This window comes from Protopterus annectens, chromosome 7.part1 (assembly GCF_019279795.1).
Source record: "Protopterus annectens isolate FY-2018-M chromosome 7.part1, PAN1.0, whole genome shotgun sequence".
Lineage (NCBI taxonomy): Eukaryota > Metazoa > Chordata > Ceratodontiformes > Protopteridae > Protopterus > Protopterus annectens.
In genome coordinates, this window is record NC_056740.1 from 220751238 (window position 1) to 220766268 (window position 15031).

General features: G+C 42.3%; 1 protein-coding gene across 2 annotated transcripts in view; it reads right to left on the bottom strand.

Moving 5' to 3' along the window:
• LOC122807704 (uncharacterized protein HI_0077-like) overlaps positions 1-15031 on the bottom strand; it is a 731990-nt gene that overhangs the window by 178609 nt on the left and 538350 nt on the right. For both annotated transcript variants that reach the window (XM_044078675.1, XM_044078674.1), the window contains exon 10: positions 3286-3439. In XM_044078675.1, the coding sequence (XP_043934610.1) occupies positions 3286-3439 (154 nt within the window). The remainder of the gene's footprint in view (positions 1-3285; positions 3440-15031) is intronic.

Here is a 15031-nt window from a genome sequence, read left to right on the forward strand (position 1 = left end):
CATTACCAGAAGCCAATTATTAAATGGCCAATTAGTAAAACTCAATGAGCAACAAATGGCAATAAATTGTTCATTCACAAAATATTCATATTCCCAGGTCATAGAAATCTAAATAAAAATATATTTTAAAGTCCAAAACAAATATAAAAACAAATACTGAAAACGTCTTCAGCCAACAGAAATACAAACAAGGTAGAATTATGTCCTTTGGCAGCAAGATATTAACATGTTATATACCAAGGTGAATACATCTGATCCCCCCAGAGATAGTCTCCCACCCCCCCAGACACCCAGTCTAAGCCATCTACACCAAAGTACCTCCCCAGAGATGCTTACAACTGGTTCATCACAGATTTTGGCCTATAGTCAAAAGAAAAGAACCAAGCCAGAAATTATGAAATCATAATGAGAGTAGGCAGCCTAGATCTTGAGAGATAAGAGAAGGAGGAACTACTTCAGAAACTCTACTCAGGTGAAGACAAACTCTGTCCAACCTGAAGCAGGGGGTGACCTCTCCCCAAGTTAGTAACAACATTAGGGAGCTTGAGCTTATTCAACCCACAACCACTAAGAAAGCAGTGAAGAGGAGAAGATGAAGAGACAAATCTGTGAAAATAAGAAAAATAGAGTCTGAGGGAAGATTCGATCACTTAATCCATCAATGAGAGCTACCTAGCAAGGTAGACAGACTTGAGATCCCATCAGCAGAAACCATACGCAGAATCAACTCAGAGTGTGGCCTGAGAAAAGAAGAGGGGAACACTTACCTCTTTCCAGGGATGCCTTTAACTCCACCTCTTCTACTTAGGCTGGTGGGAATTCAAGAGGTAAGGAAGCCACCCCAATCCTGAAGCAGCTGAAGGCTTCCTACTAACCTAGACTGCCCAGTGCAGGAACAGCAGTCCAATAGTTTCTGGCCAAACTTTCTGTGCTGTCAGTGGAGGCATCCAGAGAGGCTTGAGCCTGCTCCCCCAATACCTAGGACCGCACAAGTCAGGCCAATTTGCTGTACCAGACATACACTGCATTAAAAAGTTAGCTATTCAGATGAGAACTCACCAGGGCCACCAGTGAAAGGAAAAAAAAATGAATCCTTCCTAATCCCAGATTCAGGGAATGCATCACATCTAGATCATCTAGTTCAGATTCAGTAAGGAAGGACTGAAACCTAGGCATGTGGTAAATATAGTTAAGGGCTCTGAGCCAATGCAGTAAAAATTTAAACATTCCTGTCCAGCCTGTGTACCTCAGAGGCTCATCCTGCCCACTGGTCAAATGGTAAAATACTCTAGTCTCCTGGGATATCACAGGCCCCCATAAGAATTCAGCTTTTTAGATTATTTGAAAGGGGCTTCATTAACATGTGCTATTAATTGAGGTTTGACCAAGTAAACCTACATGATTTTTCCAAGGTGTCACAGTGCTAAGTCGGGACCTGAAGATGTCATATAAAATAGTGCAAATGTATGGCGTTAGTGAAAAAACAAAGACACAGGGACATACTGCAAAAAAGGAGTGGAACTCGGAAAACAAAGAAGTCATCTTGTTATCACATAAGATGCAAAACAACTGGAACTAAGATATGTGGAGGTCACTAGTCACTTTTCGAGTACTCGGCAGAGTTTTGGATTTCTTATTATTATTAAATAACAGCAACAGGGTTAGCACTAAAAGACATCCTCCAAGAGAAAGAGAAGGATTAAGGAAGTGGCCTATCATGGAAGGTTTTGTTTGAAAATTCTGAATACTAAGGAAAGAAAAGCAGACAAAAAGGGGCAAGTTACAGATGTACAAAAAATATAGGGGTACGATGAAGTGAATGAGCTCAAGAACAGAGAGATATATGAATAGTCACAAATAACAGTTAGAATAGTCTATCCTTGGCACGGAATAACTTCATGGAATGGGTAGTCAGGAACTGGAATGCACTCTTACATGATTTAAAGCAATCAGAGAAAGCAGCAACAGCTGCAAGGGATGTCACTAAGGAGAAGCAGCAAGCACTGCAGTTCAGCAGAATTGACAGGCGTTGTGCTTTCCGTTGAAATTTTTGTACATTCACTCAGCTCCAAGCAGAAGTTGGAGGCATTCATAACACACAGCATGATCAATCAGTGGGGGAAAAAGCAGAAGAAAAACAAAGATACCGCTGAAAGACTGCATTATACCATTCAGATCTACTGCCTGGCAATAGAAGGCACCAGATCTGTAGTCTGCTGCCAAACTTCCCCACATAAGGAAAACATACAGATGACTAGCATCTACTAGTGGGTGATATTCTCTGTGCAGAAACTATTAAGAATTGATGATAGTAACAAGGTGAAAAACAGTGATAACCCACGACTATGAATCAAACAGCAAAAGTCTGACAGTTGATATAGCTTAATATAAAAAAAAAATCATCTTTCAGCTGTGCCTATGTACAAAATAGCACTTATATATACACAGCTTCTTCTTTTGGCTTTTCCCGGTTAGGGGTTGTTACAGCGGATCATCTGTCTGCTCATGATTGGCAGTAGAGTTTTACGATGTCGAGTTGCCAGCCTGGCGCCCAACCTTCCACAGAAGGCACACATATATACACAACAATTAATGAATTTAACTTAAGATTATGTTTTGATTAACTGCAAATATTTTACGGACAGAACTCCTAGGCTATGGTATGTGTGTTCTTTTATTCCCCTCAAGCTATACTACCCCTGCTAAACAGTATAAAGCTGATTCTATGGGAAAAAATGAAAGCAAAGGTTTGCCATGATAACATGTTCTGCTGCTTAGCTTTGGAAGTCATTACATGTACCTGTTGGAACATATCATGCACTTTTCAGTTAACACCAAATTCACTTACTTTTTTAACACAACTATGCTGTTAAAGGGATTACCTGCTTTATAGATATAAATAAAGCAGACACGTCTATGTATGGGGAAAATGTATACAAGATCTACCACCCCCAGCAAAACAGCCCAGAACTATTTTTACCGTTTTTCTCTCAAAAGATCGACATAGATCTAAAAAAAAAAAAAAAAGCCATTGTTGCCCATGTCTGAGACTGAGCATCATGCCCCACATCATCTTTACCTCTACTCCCTCTGGTTTGTTTCCCCAGGTGCTTGTACGACAAAGCAATCTAAAAGTTATCCACCTGGATAAAGAATGCACTCTTAGGTGTATAACCCTCCTCCTGTATTTCCCAACTAATGACTTCTGCTCTGAAACCAACAACATCAAGAACAAACTGCAGGTTGCCTAAGTTAAAGAAAAATTATTGCCAGTGACACACGTACCTTTTCTTCCACTAAGCAGATGTAAGTAAACCACCTTAGCCCTGCTGCTACATGAGTAATTTCATCATTGTAGAGAACTTCAAGTATTTTTACAGAGTCTTCATCTCCCTGTGCAGCGAACCGAGCCAGTGTTTGGGGATGAACATCTAAACCCCTGAAAAAAGAAAGTTTCAAGTTTTATTGTACTTTGCATAACTCAAGCTTCCATCCACTACAGTAAGTCTACAAAACAGGAAGGCTTTTAAATGCATCATGCCTGGTATTTTATGATGTGCAAAATATTCTGGAAGGTCCAAGAGCATGCATCTAGTACTTAAATATTGATTATACATTAATCATTATTTTCAAATTCTAGTAGTGATAATAGCAAAAATACATAAATAAATAAAATATAAACTATTTCATTTTACACTTTACGACTGAAGACCTCAGATGTGTATTTTGTTCAGTAACCAAGTTATGAAACAAACATTTTAAAACATCTATTTTTTTTCAACGTTAAAAACTGTTTAAAACTAATGGCAATAACGACCAAAATTACTAATTGAAGCCACATCCTTTCAGACTTGGCTAGTAGGTTCTGCTGATCCTTTATACCTGTTAGAAAAATATGTATTAATATGTGTTTGCTTAATGACAAATTCATAATCAAGTGTTTTTAATATGTTTTTCATTCTATTTCTTATGCACTGTGATTTTTATAAATTGAGTTTCATATGAGGCCGAAAATAATCCTTATTGAAACTGCAGCATGCTTACTGAAACTTGCAAGTTGCCCTCTGACCTAGTAACTGCTAGCACAGCAATATTCTTGTTTATGCCTTGTGGAAATGTACTTGAAAAACAGGTGTTAATCTGATAGGTCAGAAGCATATGAATAGACAATATACCATTGAATAAATGTAATGATTTCAGACAGGCAGCTTTGCTCAGAGGATGGGAACCTCTGCAGCTGCAATAGTTAATAAGTTAGACAAAGACTTTTTAGAGTAATGAACTGCTAGCATTGTGTTCGATTTAGCTATAGTATCTTGAATGTAACATAACAACTATCTAACGGAAAGTAACTAAGGCCATGTTGTTTTCCTCACGATGTTTCACATAAAAATTGTTTAAATCAGCAGAAAATCATGGGAAAGATGGTCAGCAGATGATGACCAAAAGGTGGTAATTTGTTACGTCAGCATGGCAGGACAGGATTAATTTGATAACCTATAAAAATGAATGCATTTCCTGTTTCTGGTTAGACAAACTCTGTATTAGCACGTTTTTGTCTCCTTGCTGCAAGATTAAAGTGCCTTAACCTGAACCTACCGTGTTTTGATCATTTTTAAAGTATATTTTTCCTTTGACAGATTGGTCCTTCGAGCCGGAAACGTATCTCTCACTCTGGACCTAGGTCAGAAATGGGCCCGGTGGCATGCATCCGTACGGAGAAGAGGCCAAATCGGCTCTTCTGCTTTGAAACACCTCCGACTGAATTGTCGTTCGAAAGAGGCCAGCCACTGTTTCTGATCTGGGATTGGAGGACGAGTCAACGATCCGGTGGATCAACTCAAGGAGGGTCAGGTAAGGAGGAATTACCTTATTTTTGTTTCGAGATCAGGGACTAGTTACAGAATTATTCTTTTTTTGTCAGGTAAATTGCTTATGCAAATTAGAGACAGAAGAAGGTATTACTGTTTTTTGTCATAGATCAGGGAAAAGAAAAGGTGTAGACTTGTGGTACCACATGATAAAAAGGGTTACGTAACAACTTACAGCTTAGCTAAGACACCAATGGGAAATCAGTGCACAAAAAGTTCCCGGGACACGCCCCTAACTGAAGATGCGAAGTATATGCAATTACAGCGTTCCGATAATGTTAAATATTATACCAAATGGGTCGATAAGTACAAATTCGAGGGTAATTTAGATAAACCCGCACTTATGAAACATGTAAAACAGTTAAAAATAGATGCGAAAGGCAAATTAGAAAAGCAGAGACAATTAGGAGTCCCTCAGGCGCACAGGTGGCTTGAGGAAGCAAACCGTAGGGAACAAAGAATTAAAAATTCAAAAACGATGTTTTTAGACAAAGAGGATAATAATCTAGTAATAGTGACGGCCCATCCTTCGCCCCCTCCACTTCCGTTACCAGAATATGAAGCGAGTAGACGTGTTGATCCACCTCCACTATACCCAGCGGTCCCTGTAAAAGCACAACCGTTTGTTAGGGATCCCATCGAGACCAGGTCTCGAACACGCGACTTGAGGAGGGAAATTGAATTAAATGAGTTAAATAGAGCATCACAAGCTATGAGCAAAGAAGAAATACGTCCACTCATAGAAGTACCGAATCCTCAGGCAGGACAAGATCCGACTCTTTTAGTTTATAGACCGTGGACACCGGAAGATATCCGGAAAGCCACAGAAGGTATTCCCCACCCAAAAGTAAATTTTAGGAAGTTTCTGGAAGATTTACAAGGTATGAGATTAAGTTACCATTTGAATGGAGAGGAAGTAGAAAAAGTAGTTAGATAAATTGTAGGTCCAGATTGGCACATGATTTGTGGCAACTGGAATCCTCGTGACGCACAACTTAGACCACTCCCACATACTGACGCAGAACTGGATGGCAGAGTGAAAGGTCTGACAGACCGAATCTCTGAAAAGTGGAAGCCTAGGGCTGATTGGACTTGTGTCAATCAATGCATACAGCAGGAAAAAGAGACAGTAGATGGGTACTATGCCAGATTATTAGAATGTTTTGACAATCATAGTGGCATGACAGTTCCTGAAAATCAAGCAAATGATTCCCCATATGAACAACAATCGAAAAACACATTTTTGAAAGGGTGCATTGCACCTATTAGTAGCTTCATTACGAAGCATATGATAGATCATCGGACAACTAGGTTGCAAGCCTTACTTGAATATGCTAGACATGCAGAAAGACATTTTAATAGTAAAAAGAAAAAGAAAACCCAAATATTTTCAGCAGAAGATGGGTCAGAAGTATTTGTAGTACAGAATGGGAAAAAGGGTAAGAAAAATACCCAGGGAAATAAACAATCTGACAAACGATCAGAAGATTTCGAAGAAAGAAAGAAAAAGGGTGAGTGTTTTACGTGCGGAAAAAAAGGACATTTAGCAAGGGATTGCAGGCTAAACAAAAAGGCAACTACAGAAAATAAGGAGGATGAGGAATGACTATATGATAGTCAGGAATCATTAGATGAGAGTGAGCAGGAAAAGGTAAGTGTAAATGTGATAGCAGGAGAAGAGGATGTGACACATGGGGTAGAGGATGTATATGAATACACAGATGTAGAAGAAAATGAAATTTTAGACCTAGCTCTTTTGAGCTTAGACCTTTACTTAGCAGACACGAAATCCGAAGTGACGCTTCTGGTGGAGGGGAGGGAAGTTAAATTTTTGTGTGACTCAGGGGCTTCACGCACCCTGATACACCCTTCCAAACTACTGGAAGATACAGAATCACCAGACTATATATTAGTGAAAGCAGCTAATGGACAACTATATCAGGAGCCACTCTCCCGTGACATTACAATAATAGACCCTGTTTCAAGGAGGACTCAGAAAAGTAAAATTGTAGTTTCTGCAAAATGCCCAGTGAATCTTTTGGGTAGAGATTTAATGCAGATATTTGGCATAGCAGTAGTTCCAACCATGCAGGGTATGGAAGCACAGCGACAAATGGACACTTTTGTAGTGCGACCGGAGGGTGAAATGTATTATTGGTACAGCCAGGACTTGGGTACGCCTGGTCCAGGGGCAGTAGCCGAAGAACTAATGAATGTAGCTATCAGCAAGTTCCCCTCCCTCGACATTGACAAACAGCATTTGTTGCATTGTACTCTATATTACTGCAATAGACCAGGTCCTGATAAAGATTATGAACAAGAATTGTTTCAAAACCATGCAAACAGGCTAGTATTGCGAAACTTGTACTGGGATGCAGAAGGGAACAGTGTAGCAAGCTGTTCATTGCCCCAGGAATTTTTAGCACTCTACAAATCTAATCGACTGCCCCACGTTAGTTTGACTAAGAATAAAACTTTAAAATGGGCAGACTTAGGTGAAAAAGTCACGAGGTGGGAAAAACAGACAGAATTAGAACTCTCAAAAAGTACAGTTTTGTACCTACCATAAATGTAGATGTCCGAGAGGTATGCATCTGCAGTCCTTACAAATGGGTTGTCCTGGCCTCAGGCAGCCCTTCGGTCGGCCGGATTCCAAAGTCTGGGTCTGGCCTCGGCTGATGTCGCACTTCACCCGACGTCATAGCTGCAGTTCTGCGGGTATAAAGGCATCAGCCGACGCCATTTTCCTCTGTTTCTTGCCCCAGATGCCAGGTGCCCTCTAGGAAGGCTTAATTTGGATAAATGCAAATGTTTCCAAACAATAGAGAGCAAATAGAAATAAACATGTATATACATATATACAAACAAATACACCATAATAGATTCCCCAGCTAGCTACAAGATGGGCAAATACCCTAGGAGTACCACAGAGGGGAAGGAGGGTGGGTAATCCTGACTGCAGATGCATACCTCTCGGACATCTACATTTATGGTAGGTACAAAACTGTACTATGTCCTTCAAGGATGCATCTGCAGTCCTTACAAATGGGTAGAATACCATAGCCAAACTGGGGGAGGAGGCACTAAGGAAGCACTAAGAGTGTATGGTGTAGTTAAGATCCCTTGCAAAACAGCAGTGGCAAAACCTGCTCGGGATCTGGAGTATAAAGGCAGATTATAATGCTTGGCAAATGTATGCACGGAGCTCCAAGTAGCAGCCTCTAAAATGTCTTTGGTAGCCACTCCTCGTAAGAAAGCTGTAGTAGTGGCTGTAGCCCTTGTGGAATGAGGTCTGATGTTTTCTGGAGTTGCCTTTCCATGAAAAGAGTAACAAAATCTAATGCAATTTCCTATCCATTTTGAGATTGTTTGTTTTGAAATTGCTTTTCCTTCCATTCCTGTGGCATATGCTACCAGAAGCTGGTCAGTTTTTCTATAGTTCTTGGTTCTGTCCAGGTAGTAGCGCAATTGTCTGTGTACATCCAAGGTATGCAGCAATCTTTCCCCCCTGTTCTGTGGGTTGGGGAAGAATGTTGGCAGGTGTATTGCTTGGTTTAAAGATACTCTGGAGACCACTTTTGGCATAAAGGTAGGATTAGTTCTCATGGACACTCTATCCTGATGGAAGATAAGGAAGGGCTGTACTGCCATTAATGCCTGTAATTCAGAAACCCTTCTAGCTGAAGTGATTGCAAGCAGGAATGCAGTCTTCCAAGATAAGTACTGTAATTCTGCTGTTGCTGCTGGTTCAAAAGGGGGGAGTGTTAACTTTTCTAACACAAAGTTCAAGTCCCATGTAGGCAATGGTGGTTTCCTTGGTGGTTTCACATTTTTATTTCCTCTGAGAAACTGTCTGAGTAGAGGTTGAGAAAAGACTGGAGGATCCATGTTGTATTCTGCTGAAATTGCTGATGCATGAATCTTAATGGAGGAGTAAGACAGACCATTGTGGAAAAGCTCTGCTAAATATTCCAGGATGTTAGCTATGTTTGCCACTGATGCATCTACTCCTTTTGTTGCACTCCAAATGAGATATCTTTTCCATTTGCTGAATAAGTTTTTCTTGTTGAGGGTCTGCGAGCCTCCAAGATAATGTCTTTAACCCTTTGAGATAAATCAGGGTTATTTTGTCTTATGCAATGTTCCAGGCAGCCAGCTGCAGTGTTTTCAGGTTTGGATGCAGGGTTTTGAAGTTGTTCTGTGTTAACAGTAAGGGAACTAGGGGCAGAGGCCATATTTGTTCCCGAGACATGCTCCTCAGTAATGGGTACCAATGCTGCCTCGGCCAGTCTGGAGCTATCAGGATGATCCTTGACGGTCTTCTTTGATCTTCAATAGCACCTTGTGCATCAAAGGAAGAGGTGGGAATGCATATGCTTTCAGGTTTTTCCAACTGAAAGATAAGGAGTCCACCTTCCAAGCAAGTGGGTGGTATGCCCTCGTGCAGAATTTTTTCAATTGGTGGTTGTGTGGGGATGCGAATAAGTCTATTTCTGGTAGTCCCCATTTCTCTGTAATGGATTTGAAGATGTCTGGATGTAGCATCCATTCGTGGGCATCCGTGGTAGTTCTGCTTATGATGCCTGCTAGTATATTTTCTTTTCCTGGTACAAATATTGCTTGTAACTGAATGTTGAAGCTCAGGGCCACATTCCAGAGGTCCATTGCCATCCGGCATAGAGGGTATGAATGTGTGCCTCCCTGTTTGTTGATGTACCACATAACTGTGGTGTTGTCCGTCCTTATCAGCAATTGACCCTGTCGAAGAAATGGTCTGAATGTCTGAATTGCCAGTTTTACTGCCAGCATCTCCTTTTGATTTATGTGTAGGTTCAGCTGGTCTTGAGTCCATAAGCCTTGTATGCACTTGTCCAGCATGTGTGCCCCCCAACCGAGGTCTGAGGCGTCCGTTGTGATAGTCTGGCTTGGTTGAGTGCTGTGGAAGGGCATCCCTTTGTTTGATTGACAGGCCTGAGCCCGCCATTGGAAGTCTTGCTTCAGGCATGGAATTATTGGAATTTGGGTTTCTAGGCTGTGCTTGTGCTGAGACCATAAATTCCTTAGGTACCATTGTAACTTTCTCATATGTAGTCTGGCATGTGGAATCAATATTATGCAGGATGCCATGTAACCCAGGGCGTGCAGGACTTTCCTTGCTGTTAGCTGGTTCTGCTTTGTTAATGCCATGAAATAGAGAGGACGTTGCTTCTGTTTTTCTGCTGTGAGGGATGCCATTTGATTTGATGTGTCCAGTTCTGCACCCAAGAAAGTTATCCTCTGGGATGGTATCAGCCTTGACTTTCTTATATTGACTGTGTATCCCAGGGCTTGCAGTATATGAATGACCTTTTTCAAATCTTTTTCTAATTTGTTTTTGTTGTCCGCTTGTAACAGGCAGTCGTCCAGGTAAGGGTAAATTTGAATTCCCTGAAGCCTGCAATGAGCAATTACTGATGCCAGGCATTTCGTGAATACTCTGGGCAGTAGATAAGCCAAAGGGCAATGCTGAGAATTGATAATGCTCTGATCCTGCAAGAAATCTGAGGTATCTTCTGCAATTTGGTCGTATGGGGGCGTGCAGGTATGCCTCCTTGAGATCTAGAGTTACCAGCCAAGACTCCTTGCCCAGCATGGGAAGAAGCTGCTGAAGGGTCAGCATTTTGAATTTTGGAACAATGATGTATGTGTTTAGAGCGGACAGGTCGAGAATAGGTCTCCATTGGTTTTCTTTTCTTGGCACCAGGAAAAGTCTGGAGTAAAATCCTTGCCCTTGTTCCATGGACGGTACCCTTTCTATAGCTCTCATCCTTAGTAAGTGGTGTATTTGTTGTAGAGCATTTGTCTTCTGATTTGGAGGTAGGTTTGGCATTTCTCTCTTCCTTGGTAGAGTATGGAAGTGAAAACTGTAACCTTGGTCTATTGTCTGTAAAATCCATTTGTCTCCTGTGATGTGATGCCAGTTTACTGAAAATAAGGCTAGCTTTCCGCCTAAGGGTGCTTCTAGTTGTTCCCTGGTAGGCGGTCTCAGAGCCAAGTCACTGTGATTGTCCTGTGGAAGTGGTGGTGGCTGGATCTGTGGCAGTACTTCGCTGGTTGTTAGGCTGCCACTGGCGTCCCCTGTAGGCACCTCTGGATTGACCCCTGCCTCTTGGCCTATTCCTGCCTCTCTGAGCTCTGGAGGTGTCTGGAAAGGACCAATTCTTGGAAGGCCAGTTCCTACTAAACCTTGGAGGCTGGACCTGTAAGAAATCCTTGACTGTCTGGACAGATTTTGCTTTCTCTTCCACCTTCTTCAGCACCTGCTGTGCAGGGAGCCAAACAAATTGAGCTTATCCATGGGAGCATCTAGGAGCTTTGATTTAACATGGTCTGGTAAGGACTGCTCTTTTAACCATGCATGCCTTCTGATCACTGTACCAGTCATAGCTGATCCAAAGGAAGCCTCCAGTGCATCATAGCCGCATTTTAAAGAATGATTACTGACCTGCTGAATGTTATGTACCATTTCCTGAACAGATTTTTGTCTAATGGTTCAGACGAGGACAGTTTTTAGTTAACTGATCTAACATAAATTCCTGATACTGAATCATGTGGAATTGACAGTTTAAGGCCCTAGCCGAAAGAGTAGCAGAAGTGTAAACTTTTTTACCCCATCTCTCTAAAGCCCTAGATTCCCTTTCAGAGGGGAGGGTTTTTGGCAGAGGTAGCTGCTACAGCCTTGGGTCCCTGGGAGATAGTTTCAGGATCTGCAAAAGGAGCCTTATACAAATGATAATGTGTGTCCGGAACCCTGTAGTACCTGTCGGGCTTAGCAGGGGCCGGAGGAAGAGAATCAGGAGCAGTACAAGCATCATTAAATGCATCATCCACAACAGTGAGTACTGGAGGAATGGCTAAAGGCCTATGCTGTGGCAAATGCAAAAAGGTCCTAAGCCTTTTCCTAGAGTCTGAAAAATCCTGGCCCTGCCATTGAAATTGTTCCCTCATACCATGCAAGGTTTCCCCAAAGGAAAATTCCTCAGGAGAGGCAGAAGGAATGGAGTCTTCTGCATCAGAGTCCTCATAAGGAGAATAAGGGCCCTCTGGAGGGTTTGTATTATCTGAATCATCAGAGGAGTAATCTGAAGAAACTGGCTCAGGGGGCTCTGCTCTAGGCCTCTTCTCTGGAGGTGGGTGAGAGGCCCTGTCAGGGTGAGGTTGGGATCCCCAGATCAAAGAAATGAGATCCTCTGCTAGACTAAGCATTTGAGAACTAGAGCTAGGCCTGTGAGAGGGTCTTAGCAGGCACAGTTTGGTAGATTTTGCTGCTTTAGCCCTGGCAAAAGCCTTAATCAACAGGGATGCAGGGGCCTAGCAGCTCCACGTGCAGGAGTAGATATATCTAAAGGTATAGTATCAGATAAATCCTGTGAACCTGCAAGAGCAGGTGGGATTTCAGTAGCAGATTCAGCCATGCTGGATGAGGCCTCGGTAGGAGGTAAGCTTCGGCGAAGGAAGAACCGTGGACTCGGTTTCAGCGAAACCGAGACACTCGCTGATTGACTTAACAGCGGTTTCGGCCGAAACCGGACCGCGGTGTCGGTCCTTTTCCTGTTTTTAGTTAATTGTGAAGTCGGAGTTTCCGGCGGCATATTGTAAGCAAAAGCGGAGCGGAAAAACTCCTCAGCAAATTCCGACCGACGTCTAAGCATCCGTCGGTTGAAAGAAGCACAGGCTAGACAAGCTGCTACGTCGTGGTCTGGGCCTAAACTAGGTAGGCAGTAAGAGTGGAAATCTTTATGAGGTATTTGTTTCCCACAAGTTAAACAGTTATTCACTTTTTCTGACATCGGCTGAGGCAAGAAAGAGTCCCCAACGGGGTACTTAGCTTTTTAGAAGTCTTCGGTAGTAGTAATCTCTGGTTCTGACCGACCGGCACTTGCGAACAGCTTCTGCTTCGGGTGCCACGCGGCAAGAAAGACTGAGGAAAATGGCGTCGGCTGATGCCTTTATACCCGCAGAACTGCAGCTATGACGTCGGGTGAAGTACGACATCAGCCGAGGCCAGACCCAGACTTTGGAATCCGGCCGACCGAAGGGCTGCCTGAGGCCAGGACAACCCATTTGTAAGGACTGCAGATGCATCCTTGAAGGACATCAAGGAGTACAGAAACAGAAATTGAATTGGAACACACAGACACACCCAGCTGTACACTCACAGGCTAGTGAGGATAGCTGAGTATTACTCTTATTGGTAGAAGAGGAAAAAGCCTTGTGAGACATACCAGACATTCTCTGGTCAGCAGGGAAATCAGATGTAGGATTAATACGAACAGCAGGACCAGTTACCATAATGCCAAAGTCAGCTTTTAGGCCCCAGAAAAGACAGTATCCCTTGAGAAAGGATGCAGAGGTGGGAATCAAACCTATCATAGCAGCCTTACTCAAGGAAGGAGTCTTAATAGAGTCCCCTGATTCACTGTGTAACACACCCTTATTTCCTGTCAAGAAAGCAAATGGGGAATGGCGTATGGTCCAAGACTTACAAGCAGTGAACAATGCAGTTATACCTAGAGCACCAATGGTGCCAGATCCACACACCTTACTGAATGATTTAAAGCCAGAGCAGAAATATTTTTCAGTGGTAGACATAAGTAATGCATTTTTCTCTATACCGATACACCCTGACAGCCAATATTGGTTTGCATTCACATTTCAGGGAAAGCGGTATACATATACCAGATTACCACAGGGGTATTGTGAAAGTCCAACGATATTTTCACAAGAAATGGCAAGCAACCTGGCGGGATTTATCCCACCGAAAGGTAGTCAGATTCTACTTTATGTAGACGACATTCTGCTGGCAGCCCCCACCCAGCAAGAATGCAAAGAAGACACGATAGCTTTGTTACAATTTTTAGCTACTCAAGGTCACAAAGTAAACAAAGATAAGTTACAGCTTTGGAGAAAACAGGTTAAATACTTAGGATATGTAATATCCAAAGAAGGTAGAATATTAGATGAAGACAGAAAAACAGCGATTTTACAAGCACCTAGACCAACTATCAAGAAGGAAATGATGTCCTTCCTGGAAACTACTAACTTTTGTCGGAGTTGGATACCAAACTATGCTTTGGGATCTGCTCCCGTGGCCGACTTAATATTTAAAAAGCCAATGGCTGCACAAGATTTATTACAATGGACACCTGAAGCAGAAGCAGCTTTCTGTAAGCTGAAACAATTGATAGCATCATCCTTAGTTTTAGGATTACCAAACTATAACAAGCAGTTTATTCAAACTGTAGATTGTAAGCAAGGTTACATGACATCAGTGTTGACACAGCAACATGGGGACAAACAACGCCCCATAGCTTATTATTCATCACAGTTAGATCCAGTGGCACAGTCTTTGCCCCACTGTGTACAAGCAGTAGTTGCAGCTGCAATGGCAGTGCAGGCTTCAGCCTCAGTAGTATTGTTCCACCCTCTCACATTGAGAGTGCCTCATGCAGTCGCAATTATTTTACTGCAAGAAAAAGTAGCATATCTTTCTCCAGCTAGACATCTTTCCTGTATGACTATTCTGTTGGGCCAACCTCATATGACAATTGAACGATGTACAACTTTGAATCCGTCGACTTTGCTTCCAACCCCTGTAGATGGCAAACCACACTGCTGCCTGCAGGAGATTGAGCAAAAGACACTACCTAGACAAGACCTCACGGATGTTCCCTTGGATGATGCCGAGGTGACATGCTATGTGGATGGCTCATGCAAGAGGGGTCCTACAGGACAGAACCTAGTATGGTATGCAGTCGTTTCTGATACTGAAACTTTAGAAGCAAAATCTTTGCCACACAACTTATTTGCACAAGCAGCAGAATTGATTGCCCTAACAAGGGCGTGTACCTTAGCAAAAGGTAAGAAAGTGAACATTTATACTGGCAGTCAGTATGCTTTTTCTACTGTACATGTTTTTGTGCAGCAGTGGAAAAATAGAGGAATGATAACATCTACTGGTAAACCGATTAATCATGCGCAACTTATTTTAGACTGGTTAGATTCAATTCAGTTACCTAAGAAAGTAGCTATTTGCAAATGTGTAGCTCATACAAAACAACAGGATAGAATTTCAAAAGGTAATGCACGGGCTGATACAGCTGCAAAGCAGGCAGCTTCAG